Consider the following 18011-nt stretch of genomic DNA (forward strand, 5'->3'; position numbering starts at 1 on the left):
GGGGAGGGGCCGTCAGAGCCAAATACCCCCTCCCCCCCACGGGCAGCCAGGGGGAGAGGGGTCGTTCAGGGCTACCTGGGATGCGGGGAATCACTTCACAGGGGCAACGGAAAGGAAACAAACCTCACATGGCCCCGGGATGCAGGCAGGCCCACACATGCCCTGGCGGTTAGATTACGTCTGTGTCTGATCATTTCCTCCCTATGACACTGAAGAGGGGCGAGGGGGGCTCTGCCGAGAGCTAAGAACTAGTTGATTGTCCTGGGATTGCCAGACCTTGGTACGGGAAACAATGTCCGAGCTATGGGACATGTGGGCTGTTAGGCTCCAAACCCGAGGAGGGGAAACCTGTCCCAGGGCCAGGGACAAGGGACAGCCCAGGGCTGAGCCCGCTCGCCTTCCTGTCCAGGGAGGATGCACCCTTGAGCCTACCCAAGACAAAGGAACCCCAGGGGAGGTCTCGGTCAAGGGCCCGGGGCTCAGGCACTGACTGGGACTGAACAAGAGATGAGAGGGAGCACACTGTGTGCTCCGTCCCCGTCACAGGGGGAGACTCGCCAGCAGTCTGGAACTGCTGGAACTGGAGGAGCGCTGCAAGGTCTGATCATTGGGCGAGACCCCTAGTCCCCCCGCACCTGGGACTGCAGGGCAGACACGGGAGCACTCCCTGTCAGTGCAACAGGCAGGATGTGGGGTGGAAGGACACTGGAATAAAAACACATGGCACCACAGTGACCCACTCACTCCCCTTCCCAGTTCCTGCCCTGCCCCGCCCCCTCACCTTGGGGCCCAGCAGCCCGGGCTGGTCGCTCAGCAGCGCCTCCAGCTCCCGCACCGCGTTGCGTAGGAAAGCCCGCCGGTTCCGGTGCAACTGGCCACTGTGCAAGAGGGGAGCCGGTGATTGAGCCGGACACTGGGCTGCCCACCCCGACCCCGGTCCCATGCCCGCCCCACAGCTCAGCCCAGGACCAGGGAGTCCAAGGCTGCTCACTCCACCATGGATGCAGCTACAACAGGGCAAGTCCAGTGTCAACCCAGAGCCATGCAGGGAGGTTGTGTGGGGCAGCTGCATCATGGGAGTTACGGGGGGCAAATATCCCTCATCCTTGAAACCAGTGTGCCACAGCAAGGACCCCAAACAGCAGGGACTGTGCAGGGGAGCCCAGGGCTGGGATAGCAGGAGCCGTGGGGTGGGACTGGGGGCACTGTCAGAGCTGGGGGGAGCCCAGGGCTGGGATAGCAGGGGCCATGGGGCGGGACTGGGGGCACTGGTAAGGTGGGGGGGAGGGCCCAGGGCTGGGATAGCAGGGGCCATGGGGCGGGACTGGGGGCACTGGTAAGGTGGTGGTGGGGGCCCAGGGCTGGGATAGCAGGGGCCGCGGGGCAGGACTGGGGGCACTGATAGGGCCACGGGGCAGGACTGGAGCAGTACGAGGTGCTGCGTGTTAGCAGAGGCGTGTTGGACGCCTGTCCTGCCCACACTGCAATGGGCACTGGCCAGTGCCAAGGGAACCTCCCCGCCATGGGTACTAAACCTCGTCCCCGTGGATGACCCAGGACCCACGTGTGTATGGGGATGGGAGGGCTCGAGGCTGAGGCAGCCTGTACCTGTGCGCCACAGCGTGCTCCTTGCACTCCTTGACATCAGCCACCCGCTTCCCGTACCTGCGGAGGGGGCGAGAGTGAGTGCTGATCGCCAGGGCAGCCCCCAGCCAGCCCTGAGCCCTGGCACAGCCCCCAGTGCAGCCCCCTGACGCAGAGCCCCGGCACAGCCCCCAGCGCAGCTCAGCCCCCTCCCCTCCCTGACCCACTGGACTCCCACACAGGCTTCGCTGCACGTGACAAAGTAGGAATTTTCTGTAATGTTTTTATGACACCTGCGCATGCCTCAGTTTCCTCCAGAGTGTGCATTGCTACCCGGTGAGGGGGACAAGGGTTAAGTTTGGACTCAGGGCTGGTTAAGAGATGGGGCAAGGGGTGGGGGAAGGCTCGGCTGGCTAACTGACCCTGAATGGGTCACTAAAAGTCTGGCTGAGGCTGACCCATCTCAATGGGAAACCCAGTCGCCAGGACGGTCACACCTCGTGCCCAGCACCCAGTGGGAGGAGCATGCCCCACCTGGGGAGCAGGCCTGGGCTGGGGGAGGTGGGTGCCTGAGTGTTGGCTGCTGGAAGGAACCCCCAACCCCTGGGAGCTGAGGAAGTCAGAGAGGGAGACACGAGGCCTGAAAAGGAGGCTCCCTGGGGCCCTGGGCTGGCCAGGTCGGCCTGTGCTTTCTTCTTTGGGGTGCTCTGCTAAGGACTCCACCGCTGGGCTTCAGGGGACACAGCTGGGCTGGGGGAGGAGTGTCCAGCCCTGAGGAGGGGACCCGGCTGCACCAGGAGCCTGGCTCAGGTGGAGTGGCTGAGCAGAGCTCCCGGGTTGGGTCAGGAGGCTGAGGGGCCCCATGGCTGCCCTGGAGGAAGTGAGACCTCCTGGGGGTCTGGCACATCAAAGGGGTCCCTCCAAGGGCCTGTCCCAAAGCTGGGGTGTGGCACCGATCCTGGGATCCGGGACTCTGTACTAGTCACTTTGGGCCCTCCCTGTTCTTCCCCTGGGTCTGGTGGGGATCCCCCTCCAACCTCCACCCGCCCCCACCAGCTGCCCCTGCCCTCCGCCTCCCTGCCAGCCGCTTCCCTGCCCCCGCCACCTGCCTTCCACCCCCCACCTGCCTTTCCCCCAGCAGCCCCCCCTCCATGCCCATGCCAGCCCCCCACCCATCAGCATCCCCCCCCAGCACCCCGTTACCCTTTCAGACTGCCGAAGAACTCCTCGGTGACCTTGTGGATCTGCAGGGCATCGTCGCGAATGAGGCTGATGTAGAGCGAGCCCTGCAGGCCCAGCTTCCACAGCTCCAGGCACTGCGGGTTCGAGCTCAGGCAGCCATGGCACAGGAGGAAGCCGACTGCAGGGTGGGGCAGAGGGGAGGGGTCAGGGGCACAGAAGGGAGATGAGGAACACAGGGGGTGGGGCGGCAGGGGGCAAGGAGTACAGGGGCATGGCAGGGATGCAGAATGTGGCAGGTCAGGGGAGAAGGTGGCAGGAGAAAGGGGCGCTGGGGCAGCAGCATGGCAGGGATACAGTAGGTGGCAGGGCATGGGGAGGAGGGGGCAGGGGCACAACAGGGAGGTGAGGAACACAGGGGGTGGGGCGGCAGGGGGCACAAGGGCTGGGGTGGCAGAGGGTGAGGGGCCCTAGGGTGGGGCATGGCAGGGATACAGTAGGTGGAAGGGCATGGGGAAGAGGGGGCAGGGGGCACAGGGGCTGGGGTGGCAGGGGGCGAGGGGCCCCGGGGTGGGGCTTGGCAGGGTTACAGTAGGTGGAAGGGCATAGGGAGGAGGGGGCAGGGGGCACAGGGGCTGGGGTGGCAGGGGGTGAGGGGCCCTGGGGTGGGGCATGGCAGGGATACAGTAGGTGGAAGGGCATGGGGAGGAGGCGGCAGGGGCGAGGGGCACAGGGGCTGGGGTGGCAGGGGAAGAGGGGCCCTGGGGTGGGGCATGGCAGGGATAGAGTAGGTGACAGGGCATGGGGAGGAGGCGGCAAGGGTGAAGGGCACAAGGGTACAGAAGAAGGGGAAGGGACGCAGCGGGGGGGATGTCAGGGGCGCAAGAGGCACAGAGGAGCCACCAACCCCAACTCTCCATCCTGCCCCCTCCCATCACCGGGGGGCGAGCAGGCACTGCCAGGCATCCAGAGGTCAGCAGACGTGGGAGCTGCTGGGCCAAACGGGGCAGTGATCCCCAGCACTGAGGCCCCAGGTTGGGGCTCCTAGTGTGAGGTAATGGGCAGGGCTGGGCAGGGCTCTGGGACCAGGCACCTGGCTGGGCTGAGATCCCAGACTGGGCTCCTGGCTGTGCTGTGCTCTCTCTGGTCTCTGGTGCTTGTGACTTTCAGAGAGGTGGGACCTGCCTGATCCCTCAGGACCAGGCTGGTGATGTGGTGAGCGTTAACCCTTCCCTGCCAACTGCCTGCCCACCACACTGGGGGCCTTGTACTGTGAAGGGAGCAGAAAGCACCAGCCTGTGAGCCACTGGGCAGGGCATGAGCACCGGGAGAGAGAGAGACCCCTAGACAGATGTGGGGGGGCCATTAATATCAGTGGAGACTTTCCCTTGGATTCTACTGATTGGTGGGTGGGTGGGTAGGTGGGTGGATGGATAGAAATGGATGGCTGTGTCCCAGGAAGGGGGATGGGTGTGTATGGACAGGGCAGGGGTGGGGTGGAATGATGAGTGTGTATGGGGATAGGTGTGTATGCGGATGGGTGGGTGGAGGGGTAGGTTCTCATGGGGAATGGGAAAGATGGGTACGTCTGGGGAGCGATGGGTGCGTATGCGGATGGTTGCGGATGGGGATGGGGAGGGATGGGTCCGTATGCAGATGGGTGCATATGGGAATGGGGAGAGGTGGGTGTGTATGGGGATGGGTGGGTGGAGGGGTGGTGCATATGGGGATAGGGAGGGATGGCTGTGTATGGGGAGGAGTGCGTATGGGGATGGGTGCATATGGGGATGGGTGCATGTGTGGATTGGGAGGGGTGGCTGTATATGGGGACGGGTGCGTATGGGGACGGGCAGGTGGAGGGGTGGGTGAGCCTGGGGAGGGATGGGTGTGTATGGGAATGGGTGCGTATGCAGAGGGGTGCGGATGGGATGGGGAGGGGTGGGGGCGTATGTGGATGGGTGGGTGGAGGGGTAGGTGCAGATGGGGATGGGCCCTTCCGGCCAGGTGCGGCGTGACTCACTCAGTATCCAGCGCTCCATCACCTCCAGGGACAGGTACTCGCAGGCCATCTGGGGAGAGAGGGGCCATTCCTCAGCGTTGCTCTCCGCAGCCCTTCCCAGCCACCCGCCACCAGGAACAGGCACTGGGGCAGAGCCACTGTCCTGGCTCTCGACCTTCACGCTCCTCGGCCCTGTGAGCCGGCCCAGCTTCTGCCCTCCCAGCCCCCGCCCCCATGGCCAAGCACTTGGGATCACCAGGTCCTACCTGACCTGGCCCAGCTGCCTGGGCCGGATCTTGGCATGGGCCTGGCTGTGATAAGCACAACCTGGTGGCTCCCAGCCCTGTCGTCATGGGCACCAAGAGGCACCCTGGCATGGCGGCCTGCCCTCGGCTCCCCACGGTCAGGCATCGGAGCAGCCCCACTGCCGTGCATGCTGGGAGTCCCTACACTGGCCCCTACACTGCTGGTCTGCCCCCGCCCCCTGGGATCCCCTCAGCTGGGCGAGCCGACTGCGGGCAGAGCCATCGTACAGTGTCCTGTGAGCAACACCCCGCTCAGGGCCCCCCGCAACGGCCCCCAGGCCCTGGAAGGCCAGACTCACGACGTCCGAGCTGGCCGGGCTCAGCATGGTGGCAGAGTTGTTGATCAGGCTCAGGAGCTGGTCGCTGCGCCACTGCTCGACTGACTGGTTCCTCCGGGCAAAGAGGAAACGGAGAGACAGGAGGGCGCTGGTCATGACCTGGAGGGGGGCGGGGGGCAGTTAGCAGGGGCAGCAGCAACAACTACAGCTACACAGCCTCCTAGCAGGAAGGCCGGGAGCCAGAAATGGGCCTGTAACCATGTGCTGCCCTCAGGAGAGGATAGCACCCCAGGGGGCATGGGGCAGGTCATGGGGCCAGGCATAAGGCAGGATGTGGAGCTAGGTTTGGGCTTGGATGCGGGGCCAGGCCTGCTGGGGCAGGTTCAGATCTCAGCTGCTCCTGGCTGCGAAACTGGAGTGAGCCGGGTGCTGTCCATACCACACCTCCGGCCTCGCACACATTGCCCCACAAGCAGCGTCCAGCCCCCTCACATGCACCGTCAGCATAAGCACACATGCAAACCAGGCCAGGCTGGAACAATTGCACGTCGGCTGTGCCTTACTGAATTCCAGGTGGCAGGGGGGCACAAGCCCGTCCGGATCGAAAGGCCCCTCCCCAAACCTTACAGGAGGAGCCACTGAACCCAGGGTTCAACTGAGGACAACTAAGGAAGAACAGGGTTGGGAGTGGGCATCTGTGACATTCCATACCATGGGGGAGTGTCCTGTAACCCCCATATTTCTCATTTTCATATAATCGTGATCTTACATATAAAGCAGGCCTTGTAAGGTATCAGGGGAAAGGTTATAATCTGCTGAAAGTCATTTCTCTATCCATATATGTCTATCATTAATGCATATGAAGTTATGAGAATTGTGTTGTATGGTTGTCACTAAAACATGCTGTAAGTTGGGGAATCAGCCAGATATTAGCTCCCCAGAGGCAACAGCAAGGAAAGTAATCAACACCCGGGTGGGGTTTCAAACAACCCATCAACAGCCATTGTCTAGCAAGGGAGCTACGATGCAATGATTGACCTGCAGGAGGCCACACCAGGGAAATTGCTCAACCTTGCCTGGAGACTCAGCAATACCGCCAGACATGCCTGGACTTGTGTTTCCTAAGCACATGGACTGAGGGTATAAAACAGACAGAATGAACAGACAGAGGGAATAAAACAGACACACTGGGCCTTTCTCCTTCACCCACCTATGCTGCAAGCATCAAGGACACTCTGAAGACTCCAACTGAGAGGACTGACCCAGATTTCAAGGAGGAAATCTGCGTACTATGGACTGCAATATCCAGTGGGGTGAGAAAAACTGCTTAAGCTAGATGTTGCCTAGTCTAATAGGGTCGAGAGTTTAGACTGCATGCTTATATTTTCTTTTCTTTTGGTAACTAACTCTTTTTGCCTATCACTTAATATCACTTAAAAGCTACCTTTTACAGTCAATAAATATGTTCAATTGTTTATCTTTACCAGTGAGTTTGTATGAAGTGTGGGGCAAATCTGCTCAGGTTTGCAAAGGCTGGTGTATATCCACTTTCCATTGTTAAAGTGATGAACCAATTAATAAATCTGCACTGCCCATCTTGAGCAGTGCAAGACAGTATATTCCTGGGGTACAGTGCTGGGAGCTGGGGGGATCTGGCTCTGGTGCCTCTTCCTCTGTGTGATTCACAAGTGGCTCTGGGAGCATCCAGCAATCTAGCTGGGTGTGGGGCTCCACATGCTGTTTTGCTGAGTGATAACAGCACCTGGAGGGGTTTGCTGCTGGTCACTAACAAGGCATTGTGAGAGACACCCCAGGCTGGAGAGAGTTAAGGGGGCACAACAGTCCCAGGCTGCACCCCAGGGATCCCATCACAGTGGCGTAGCGAGCAGGGTATGTGACAGGGTAAAATGCACAGCTTGTACTGAGCAAAATTTGCACTTCATACACTGGTGTAAGGATTTTAAGTGTGGTGGCTAAGTACAGTCAGGAGGCGGCTACCAGTTTGTTATTTTCTGCTTGCTTATTTTGGGAAAGGGAAGTAGAGACAGAAAATCAGGAAAATGAGTGAAATCAGTGAAGCGATCTTGAAGTTGGAGATTTTTAAGCTGCAGGTTGCAGGAAAGGAGAGGGAGCACCAGAGACTATTGGAACTGAAAGAACTGGAGATAAAGGAGAAGTGGGGGAAAAAGAGAGAGAGAGCAGGAAGAAAGAGAGAGCAAACACACCAACTGGACCTGCTAGAGAAGCAGAACCAGAACCCACCAGCCCCAGCAATTCCCATTACCCAAAAATCCACAATTGGGACCATTTATGTCCTGCATACAATGAGGCAGACAGTATTGCTGAATATCTGAGCACCGTTGAAAGGCTGTGTGCAGTGCATGAGATCCCTCATGCCAAGAGAGTTCCTACCCTGATTGCAAAATTAACTGGTAAAGCTCTACATGTGTTAAATGAAATGCCTATTGAGGATGCTTTAGACTATTGTAAATTTAAAAACACTGTTTTGCAAAGGTTTCAGATTCCCCCTGAAACATACAGAGTTAAATTTAGGACTCTTAAGAGGGATATGGGTATGAGTAATGGGGACTATGTGTGAACAAAATGAAAGATTTGATGGGAAAGTGGGTGAGGGGCAAAGGTGTTATAAGCTTTGAGGGAATGTTGGATCTTGTCGCTCAAGAGCGTTTCCTAGGCATGTGCAAGGCTGACGTGAAGCAGTGTCTGTGGGACAAAGATGTCAAGTCTGTGGATGAGATGGCGTCTCTCGCTGATCCCTTTGAACACACTCAGGCGCCTATTGAGGGCAGGCCACAGAAAGAGGGGTTTAAAGCTGGTGGGAAGGGAAGATCCCATTTTATCCCTAGCAAGAGGGAGGGTGGCTGGAGGCCGAGTCCTCACCGCCCCAGAACCATTCCTCTAACCCTTGTCCCAACCATCCTGTAAAAGCAGAAGAGCCCAAAAGGTGCTATCAGTGTAATTCCAATGAGTATCTGAGGAATAAATGTCCTGTGCTAGGAGGTAGCAGGCACCCAATAGCTCATGTTAGTTCTGCTGTCCTCCACACAGAAACCCCCCAAGCAACTGGAACCGATCATATTGGTTCTGTGAGGTTAGCCTCTGCAGCACCAGATATGGAGCACGTTAAGGCTGTCGAAATTGATGGCAGGGAATACTTGGGGCAGAAGGATACTGGGGCTCAGATCTCTCTAGTTAAGCAGAGAGCGGTCCCAAAGGCCAGTATGTTGCCTGGCCAAATGGCAGAGATGGGGGTGGGGGGAGACAAAAGCAGATTCCTCATACCACTAGCTAAAATCCATGTGGTTTGGAAAGTGTTTTCACTGCGGGGGGTATGGAACACCTCCTAGTTGACCTGCTCCTTGGTAACGATTTTTTCCATGTAGCTCAGGTTAAGGTATTTGCCCACAGCAAGAAGGAGTTTTATGCTGGGATCCCGAGGGAAAGGGTAAGGTCTCAGGAACGGTTGAGAGAATGGGGGAGAGTCTCCTGGATTCCTCTGCAGCAGGGGGAAGCCACATGCTTCCAGGTGGGAGGGTGGTTGAGACCAGCTCCTGCACTGCAGCCGGAGGCAACACCGCATCAGGAAGGGATGGGGGTGTAACGCCGGCCAGGGAGAGAATTGTCCAGGTTGTTAGCTGCCAGCAAGCTGCAGCTTGAACCAGAGATAAACCCAGCTCTAGGGAGCATAGAGCAATGTGTCCCAGAGGAGAGCCCAGAGAAGGGACAGGGAATCTCAGAAACCACTGAAGTGGGTGAGGATTCCTGTGACTCTGTAACACTGGGAAGCAGGGTGCTTCCAAGTATGGGAGGGGCTGAGACTAGCTCCTTTCCAGCAGAAGGCAACATGCCCTCAGGCGCAGGGGCAGGAGAGGTGTTGTCAGTGATTAAGGAAACTTTCCCAGCTGTTAGCTGGCAGAGTTTTGCAGATGAACAAGGGAGGAGACCCCTTCCTACGGAGCACAGAGAAATGTGTCTTAGGAGGGGGCCCAGAGGAGGAGACTGGTGAAGGAATAGTGCGAGTACAGGAATGTCTCCTCACTGGTCACTTGGGGCAGGATGCCCAGGGCACTAGGAGGATGGCTGAGTCAGCATCTGTGCACCCAGGCACTCAGCCTGTGATCCAGGTTTTGAGAAGGACCTCCTGGAGGGGAGCAGTCACACAGCTGACTTCTCAGAGACAGAGAAAGGGGTGGTGGAGGGTACCCCAATCCAGGGCCCAGTTTTTCAGGATGCTATTTTTGATCAGTGTTTGGAACGTAACTGTCTCTTTAAACCAAGATGCAGCTCCCATGCCTGTGACACCAGAGGAGTTGAGACCAGAAAATTTGCCAGGGGGTGGTTTGTGAGAGTGTGAATGACCCAACGGATGGAGAAGGGGGTGTTTTCCCCCAGGCTGGTGAGACACAGAGAGCAGTTATGGGAAAGCTGCTTGAAAGAGGTGCATCTGAGCAAAGGGTAAACAAACCTAGCCCAAAGAGCACAGATAACAGCCCTCTCGGGGGCAGGGAAGAGCTCAGTGCTGGGAGGGGGGGAAACATAGGGTAACCTCAAAAAGGGAACTGGATTTTTTTGCATATGTATAATCCTGGGGTTGGGAGGTAGCCCCCCAAAGGGCCAGCCAGTTGTGCAGGATCCACCTGGACCCTTATCTGGGCAGACCCTGAGATATGAAAACCCCAGAAACGTGGTTAAATTAAGAGCCCACTAAGAAGGTAACGCTGGAGGGAAAGAAAAGCCAGTGACTGATTACATGGGAGAGAGTCAAAGGACACCCTGGGTAATGAACAAACTAACCTCAAACTACACTATCTGAACAGAGGGCGTGGTATCATAAAGATACTTGTAAACACCCATCTGTGATTAAAAAAAAAAAAGTTAAGTTTTGGGATAAGAATTTTGTTATTGACGTTAAACCTTATGGTAATGCTAGTTCTCAGTTAATACCTGTAAACTGATTTAAAGCTTATCACAGCAGAGAAACCATAATAAACCTGGTTTGCTGTGTGTGAATGGGGAAACTGAGGCACACCACCTCATAGCCTTCATGGCTGGATGCCAAGAGAACTATAACACAAACTGCCTTTGAGTTAGTCAGTGACTAACTCTCTTGCAGTAACCTAAGGGGGGAGGTGTGACATTCTATACCTCCCAGGCTGCAGAGAGTAAAGGGGGCACAGCGGTCCCACAGTCCAAGGCTGCACCCAGGGAGCCTGTCACAGGGTCATAGGTATAAAAGCAGGGATACAGAGGGGGACACAGAGCAGAGTAACCCGGACAGCACTCACTGCTCCTCAAAGGTGTTTAGGGAGCCAGTGGATGCGACCCATAGGAACTCTGTGTGAGACAAGGGAGGAACGGAAATAGGCCCCGCAGTCACAGAGCACCCCCTCATGTAGCATCCTCCTCCTGGTGCTCTAGACAGGCACTTTGGCCTGCACCAGGAGGAGGTTGCTGAGGAGGTCTCATGACCTGGTGGGGCTGTGGACAGAGTGTGTGTATATGAAGAGGTGTGGCGAAAAGTGCAGCCAGAACCGCAGCAGGAGGTTCTGGAGGAGCCAGAAAAGGGGCTGCGACCTTGGTGCATTCCCGACGGACGTCAGGGTCTCCCTCACGCTGCAAAATGGGCAGGTGTCAGGATGGGGGTGAACCGCGGCAGGGGCACGCCCGTGCTCACGGCTCCATGAAGGAGTGGCCAACCGATGTCCCCAGTGGGCCGTGGGACCAAGGTGGAGGACAGGCTGGTCCACCAGGGTTCCTCACCCTCCGCAGGTGGTGAAAGGTCCCGCCACTTGGTATTGGGGCGGGACACAAGGGTGAGGAAGTGAAACACGTGCAGCACGAGCGTGTAGAGGCGTTCCCTAGGCGCGGTTCAGAACGAACCAGCTACAGGGCTCACAGCCGAATGGGGCTGCGGAAAGGAGTGGGCCAGGAGGCTCGTGGGGCAGGAGCCCAATGAAAAGGTCTGGAGGGCCAGCAGTCATCACTAGTGCCAGCCACCCCCCTCCCCCCGGTCCACAGCCCCTCGCTGTACCCAGTGGTGATCACTAGTGCCAGCCCCCTCTCCCCCCACGAGCACAGCCCCGCTCCAGCATCGCTCACCTTGGTGTGAGGCCCAAACTCCTCTGTGAGTTTCTTGAGTGGGGTGTCGTACTCCAGCACCATCTGGGCCAGCCGGGCGTAGCTGGGGTCGCTGCAGGGGGATGGCAAGGGCAGAAGTTTGGCTCATGCCCCCATGGCAAACTGACCCCCAGTGCCTGGGTCACGCACCCCCCAGCAAACTGCCCTCCGCTGCCTGGGTTGTGCACCCCTCACTAAACTGCAATGCAATGCTCGGGTCATGAACCCCACAGCAAATGACCTTGCAGGCTCTGCCAATGCCCCTCACTCCTCCACATGGGCGCTACTTCTGGGATTTATATACTGCCCCCTGGAGACCTCTGATCCACACAAACCCTGCAGCAGGAAGTCCCACTGGTTAACTCATCCTGTGACCCAGCCCAGCACTGTGTGAGCCACCCTCTCCTGCACAACCCCCCTTAGTCCCCTTCCCCCCCCAGTTCCCTCTCACCCGCTGCCCTGGATCATCTCATGGGCGCAGTTGTACATCCCGATCAGGGCTTTGCGGTCCTCGATGCGTGACAGCAACAGGATGACAGATGTGTAGGTCACCACCAGGTCCAGGTAGTTCTTGGTGAGGTCATAGTTCACGTGCTGTGCGGGGGCAGTGTAGTGGGGGGTGTCGGTGACCGGGAGCAACTGTGTGTGTGTGTGTGTGTGCGCGCGCGCGCGCACGTGCAAGTGCTGCCCCCTGCTGGAGGGGATGAGCCCTGCTCTGTGTGTGTCTTCTTGTGCATGGGGGCAGCATGTGTATGCTACCCCCCACTGGAGGGGATGAGCCCCGCAGTGCAATTGCACTGTTGTCTGCAGTGCATGGAGATGGAGGGTCCTGCAGAGAGGAGAGCAGCAAAGCCAGGGGTGCGGTACGGACTCTCCCCCTGCCCAGCACCCCCCAGGCTGCTCCTTGCACACAGCCCTGCTGGCTGTCAGTGTTGGGAGACATTCCTGGGGGAACAGCAGCCCCCACAGGGTGGGACGTTGCCCGATGCATTATGGGCCCACCGGAGATCGGGGCCCCAGGTGCTGCATGGAGACAGAGCAAGAGGCTGGTCCTGCCTCTGGTAACACCCTCGGGATTATCCCTAATCTGCCCATGGGCAGCTGCGGCCCAGAGAGGCAGAGAGAAGATGGCAGGTGCTGGGGGCATTGTTGGGGACAGTGCCCAGCCAAGCACTTGAGGATCCAGCCTGAGGTCACACTAGGGATCTATGGCTGAGTTGGGACTCAACGCCAGATCCCCTAACTCCCAGCCCAATGCATCATCCCCAAAATCTTCCTGCCTCCCCAGGGAAGCAGAGACACCAGCCGTCTGTCGCCTGCTGTGCCCCTGCCCACACACCACCCCTTGCAGCCCCCTGTCCATGCACCACCCCCGCAGCCTGCTCTGCCCCTGCCCACACACTTCCCGTTGCAGCCTGCTCTGCCCCTGCCCACACACCACCCCTTGCAGCCCCCGTCCATGCACCACCCCCGCAGCCTGCTGTGCCCCGGCCCACGCACGGCCCCTTGCGGCCCCCTGTCCATGGCCCCCCCGCCCCCGCAGCCTGCTGTGCCCCGGCCCACGCACAGGCCCTTGCGGCCCCCTGTCCATGCACCACCCCTGCTGTGACTCTGCCCACATGCTGCAGCCAGGGGACCTGCCCGGGACTCACAATGTCGAAGTAGCACTGGCTGACATCGATGGTGTTCAGCAGCTCGTACACATGGTCCTGCCAAGGGAAGCTGTGTCAGTCGCACCTAAGAGTCAGGACCCCACAGCCCCCAGCTGTGGTTCGCCCCTCCCCCAGTCCTCAGCCCCGGCAGCCCCATGTCCCGGCATTACAGGACATCTGGCTGTGTCAGTAGGGGCGGAGGGCTCCGTTACACACATACAAGTCCTGGGTACGCCAAGGAGGGCAGGCGGCTTCCTCACCCAAGATTTGGCACCTACAGTAGGGTAAAGAGTCTCCCCATCACTCCCCTTCTGCTCCAGGAGCAACGGGCCCTGGTGTAACTGGTGCCCATGGTGCAGGGATGCAGACGCCAGGCCTGGAATGAGCCATGGGGAAGCGCTCACGTGGAAACTAGGGCCATGGGGACGGCCATAGCCCCATGCAGCCTCTGTGACACGGGCCGCAGGTTTAAGCAGCACCTGCTCCATCCATCATGAACCGACTCAGATTGGTGCAAATCAGGTGAGAGCTGCGTCCAGCATCCCCCACTTGTCCCATGACCACAGCATCTGGGCACCCAACAATCTTCAATGGAGTTACCCTCCTCCCCACATCCCCTGTGATGCGGTGCTGAGCTATCAGCTCCGTGGCGCAGAGGGATTAAGGCCCAGACCTGAAAGGTATTCAGGCATTTGACTCCCACAGGGTGGCTGGTCCAGGGGAACCCAGGGAGTCTGTGGCAGAACCAGGTCTTGTGAATACCAGGCCAGCACCTTACCCACTGGGCCACCCTTCCCCCACCCCGCTGCCACTCCCACAGCCTGCCTCCACGCTCCCAGCCACTGGCCCACACCCACCGTCTCCCCAGAGCCGTGGCGCCCCCTGCAGGAACTCACCCGGAACTCCATCACGTCCACGAAGGACTGGTAGTAGCTATTGAGCACTTTGATGATCTCTGCCTTCTCCTTGTGCACTGGGCCCAGGTGTTGCTAAAGCAAAGGGGAGACAAGGGGAGCAGATTTCACCCTGACTGGCCATGGGGGGAGCCAGCCATGTGGGTGATAACACACGGCCCTGCCACGGAACCAGCTACCCAAACCCTCACCGCTGGGGACAGAGATCACGGACACACACAGGGCTGGATGCAGCTGCCCTGGTGCACTCACCCCTGGCCATCTGCAGCCTTCAAGCTGGAGCTGGGTTGAGAGCCCCCATGCTGGGGTGGTGCTGTGCGGATCCAAGCACTGCACTGGCGGGGGGTGAGGCTGTATGGATCTGAGCACCGTGTCAGCAGGGGAGAGGGGGGACCTGTACAGATCTGAGCGCCATGCCGGCAAGGGAGAGGGGGGACCTGTACAGATCCAAGCACCACGCCAGTGGGGGTGGGGGCTGTACAGATCCGTGCGCCATGCCGCTGGGGATGGGGGCTGTACAGATCTGAGCACCACACCTCTCCAGATCTCAGCAGGAGGACTGTACAGATCTAAGTGGGAGCTGTACCATGGGGCAGGGGCTGAGCCTCCGGCTGAGGGAGGCTGCTCACCGTGCTGCTCCGCGCGTCCACATTTGGGAACTTCTTGTTGATGTATTTGATGGAGGGCTCCATGGTCTTCTCGGTGAAGAAGGGGGGTTTGGTCCTGGGGTCTGAGCATGTCTGTAACAGAGAAAGCCCCAGGGTGTCAGCAGGAATGAGCCTCCAGGCAGGGCAGGGACAGTTCCAGGGCTTCCTGCTGTCCACAGAACTGTCCCTGCACTCACCCAAAAAGGTGCCACCTTACTGCCAGAGAAATCTATCCCCTGCCCAATAGTGAGGCTCCTCAATGAGCACCCACAGCCCCTGCTATCCCAGCCCTGGGCTTCTCCCCACTCCAGCTCTGTCAATGGCCTGCAGCAGGGGTGCCAGTTAGGAGGGACAGTTTCGTACAGGAGGTGGGCTCTTAACTGCACAGCCTGAGTGTGGAATGTGCGTTGGCAGAGGAGACCTGCTGCTCCCAGTTTGTGCCCCTGGGCAGGGAGTCAGGATTCTGTTCACAAACAGAGGCAGAGTGATTAAGATAAGAAAGGGCTGGTAATTAAATTAAGGATCTGGAAGTCCTTAGATGAGCCTCTGGGGGAGGAGGGTTTGAAGAGAGAATAGGGGACGCAGAAGACATACAGCCAAGCCCTCTAAGCCAAGGTTACATTCAGAAAAGAGGTAGATTTGAGGGCGTAGGTGAAAATAAGTGGTCAATAGCCAGGGAAGGGCTAGCAGTGTACAGAGAAGTTCCCACTCTAACCTGTGGTATCTGTTAGTCTTTAAGGTGCCACCGGACTCCTTGTTGTTTTTGTCGATACAACCTAACATGGCTATCCCATGATATGTGGTACTTATATGGCCCCATCACCATAGTATCTGAGCTCCTCATAATGTCCAACCTATGTCTCCTCCCAGCCCCTCAGTGAGGTCGAGCAGTGTTGTTATCCCCATTGTACAGATGGGGCACTGAGGCACACATAGACTAAAGGGCAGATTTTCAAAGGTATTTAGGCACCTCGTGGGATTCTCAAAAGCACCTACGTTAGGTGCTTTGTAAAGCACCACCCACTAGATGCCTAACTGCATCTTTGGATGCCTAAAACCCTTTGAAATTTTGTCCCTAAGGCACTGGCCTGAGGTCATACAGGAAGTCCACGGGGGGAGTAGAACACAGGTCTCCCAGGGCTAACTCCCTAGCCACTGGACCAGCCTAGCTCTCTGCTCCATGCTGCAAGAGAGAGGAATGTGGTAGATGGGAGCAAAACCAAGAAGGCCAGTCCTCCAAGACTCCAGCAAACAGTCCCAGGTGATTAGGAAGGATTCATGGTTGACAGCATGAAAAGCAGTACAGAGGTCAGGAAGAACAGAGCCCCAAGGCAGGGGTGGCCAACCTGTGGCTCCGGAGCCACACGGGGCTCTTCAGCAGTTAACATGCGGCTCCTTGTATAGGCACCGACTCCGGGGCTGGAGCTACAGCCGCCAACTTTCCAATGTACCGGGGGGTGCTCACTGCTTAACCCCTGGCTCTGCCACAGGCCCTGCCCCAACTCCACCCCTTCCCTCCCCTGAGCCTGCTATGCCCTTGCTCCCCCCCTCCCTGCAGAGCCTACTGCACACCATGAAACAGCTGATTGGGAGGGAGGGGAAAGCGCTGATCATGAGCAGGAAGTGCTGGGAGCGGGGGGTACCGATAGGGGGCTGCTGATGTGTTACTGTGGTTCTTTGGCAATGTGCATTGGTAAATTGTGGCTCCTTCTCAGGCTCAGGTTGGCCACCCCTGCCCCAAGGGGTGGCAGGTTCGGCCCCAGGCTGGGTTGTAGAGCAATGGCTGCTGTGCAATTTTACATTTTAACTGAAAACCATTTTGTTTTGTCATTTTTTATTCTGAGTTTGAGGAAAGGAAGGAACGAGAAAGTGTTGTATGAGTAACAGATTATGTCTCAAATTCTTGGGGTTTCAGCTGAATCCAGGACAATTCCAGAACAAAGAACAGAAATTGCATCCACAGAGTCCATAAAGTTGACAATTATTGTCATGATTTGTATTATTCATTGGGCACCATCTGGGTGCTCAGAAATTTTCACAATATGCCAGAAAAATGTAGTCCCTGAGCCAATGTGTATAAAATGTGTAGCCCTGGCTAAGATGTCCCAGATATTTAAGTATGACGTATGTAGTAGAAAGAGAGCCTGAAACATGAAACCTTGGATCAGAGGCCTAAACTAAAGTTGTCATCAGGCCCTGCTAATGTAAAGCAAAGTTAGCAAAGGCCAGGCTGTGAGCAGAAGTCAGGCTCTGCCTGCCATACAGGCTCACAGAATCTGGCAAGAACAGAGCTGGAATTGCAAAAACCATACACATTCCTGAGAAGCACTAGGCACAGGACACTCTCACACAAACACATTCCAGAAGGGCGGTGCCAGAACACCCCCGATACCAAGTACAAAGAGGTCTCTCAGAGTGAGTGTCGGTGGTCAGCCTAGGGGGCAGTGGAAAGTCCACCACTGACTGAGTTGGGTCCATTGTCACGGGGATATGTGTTTTAGTATCCCCGCACAATCTGCCGGATGACAGGTTTCAGAGTAACAGCCGTGTTAGTCTGTATTCGCAAAAAGAAAAGGAGGACTTGTGGCACCTTAGAGACTAAACAATTTATTTGAGCATAAGCTTTCGTGAGCTACAGCTCACTTCATCGGATGCTCATGCTCAAATAAATTGGTTAGTCTCTAAGGTGCCACAAGTACTCCTTTTCAATCTGCCAGATGTTATTACTGTGCTTCGTTGACAATAAACCTGACCGAGTGCCTACGCGACTAACGGGTCTGTGGTTATTGGGCAGTTCAATCGGTGTCTGCAGTACGGACTATCTGGCCAGAGCCTGTGCAGCACGCAGAGAGAACACACATGCAGCCAACATGTGACAACAAAATGTCTAGTTATTCAGCACATGTTAATATCTCTGAGTCCCCTGTGAGTGCAGGGACAAAATAGGCCCACTGCTCCACCTGCATGTGGTAAGAAGCAACTAAAAGGGGGCTGCCTGGAGAGGGATGGGCTCCACCAGGTTAGAAATTTGCCCAGGACACGCCATATGATGAGCAAGTCAACAATGTCCATACCGGATTGATCACAGCTAGGGTTAATAATGACCACGCCATCTGTCTCCCACCAGGGCGGACACGACAAATATACTGCTGGTGTAACCCCAACAAAGAGGATCCATGGAAGAGATAACATCACCATAGCCACATGGAATGTAAGAAGAAAAGGAGGACTAGTGGCACCTTGGAGACTAACCAATTTATTTGAGCACAAGCTTTCGTAAGCTACAGCTCACTTCATAAATTGGTTAGTCTCTAA

The 18011-nt window shown here is 57.3% G+C and overlaps 2 protein-coding genes across 4 annotated transcripts in view; one reads left to right on the forward strand and one right to left on the reverse strand.

Moving 5' to 3' along the window:
* Positions 1-18011, reverse strand: part of NCKAP1L (NCK associated protein 1 like) — a 68859-nt gene that overhangs the window by 44530 nt on the left and 6318 nt on the right. Inside the window, exons 2-11 of the mRNA XM_074934799.1 lie at positions 14679-14789; positions 14032-14124; positions 13136-13192; positions 11935-12077; positions 11466-11556; positions 5367-5504; positions 4784-4832; positions 2788-2944; positions 1609-1665; positions 782-878 (exon numbers count right to left, since the gene is read on the reverse strand). Of these exons, the coding sequence (XP_074790900.1) occupies positions 782-878; positions 1609-1665; positions 2788-2944; positions 4784-4832; positions 5367-5504; positions 11466-11556; positions 11935-12077; positions 13136-13192; positions 14032-14124; positions 14679-14789 (993 nt within the window). The remainder of the gene's footprint in view (positions 1-781; positions 879-1608; positions 1666-2787; positions 2945-4783; positions 4833-5366; positions 5505-11465; positions 11557-11934; positions 12078-13135; positions 13193-14031; positions 14125-14678; positions 14790-18011) is intronic.
* Positions 6450-18011, forward strand: part of LOC141974814 (gametocyte-specific factor 1-like) — a 39775-nt gene continuing 28213 nt past the window's right edge. For all 3 annotated transcript variants that reach the window (XM_074934801.1, XM_074934800.1, XM_074934802.1), the window contains exon 1: positions 6450-6658. The gene's annotated coding sequence lies outside the window, so the exon portion shown is untranslated. The remainder of the gene's footprint in view (positions 6659-18011) is intronic.

The sequence above is a fragment of the Natator depressus genome, chromosome 20 (assembly GCF_965152275.1).
Source record: "Natator depressus isolate rNatDep1 chromosome 20, rNatDep2.hap1, whole genome shotgun sequence".
Taxonomy (NCBI): domain Eukaryota; kingdom Metazoa; phylum Chordata; order Testudines; family Cheloniidae; genus Natator; species Natator depressus.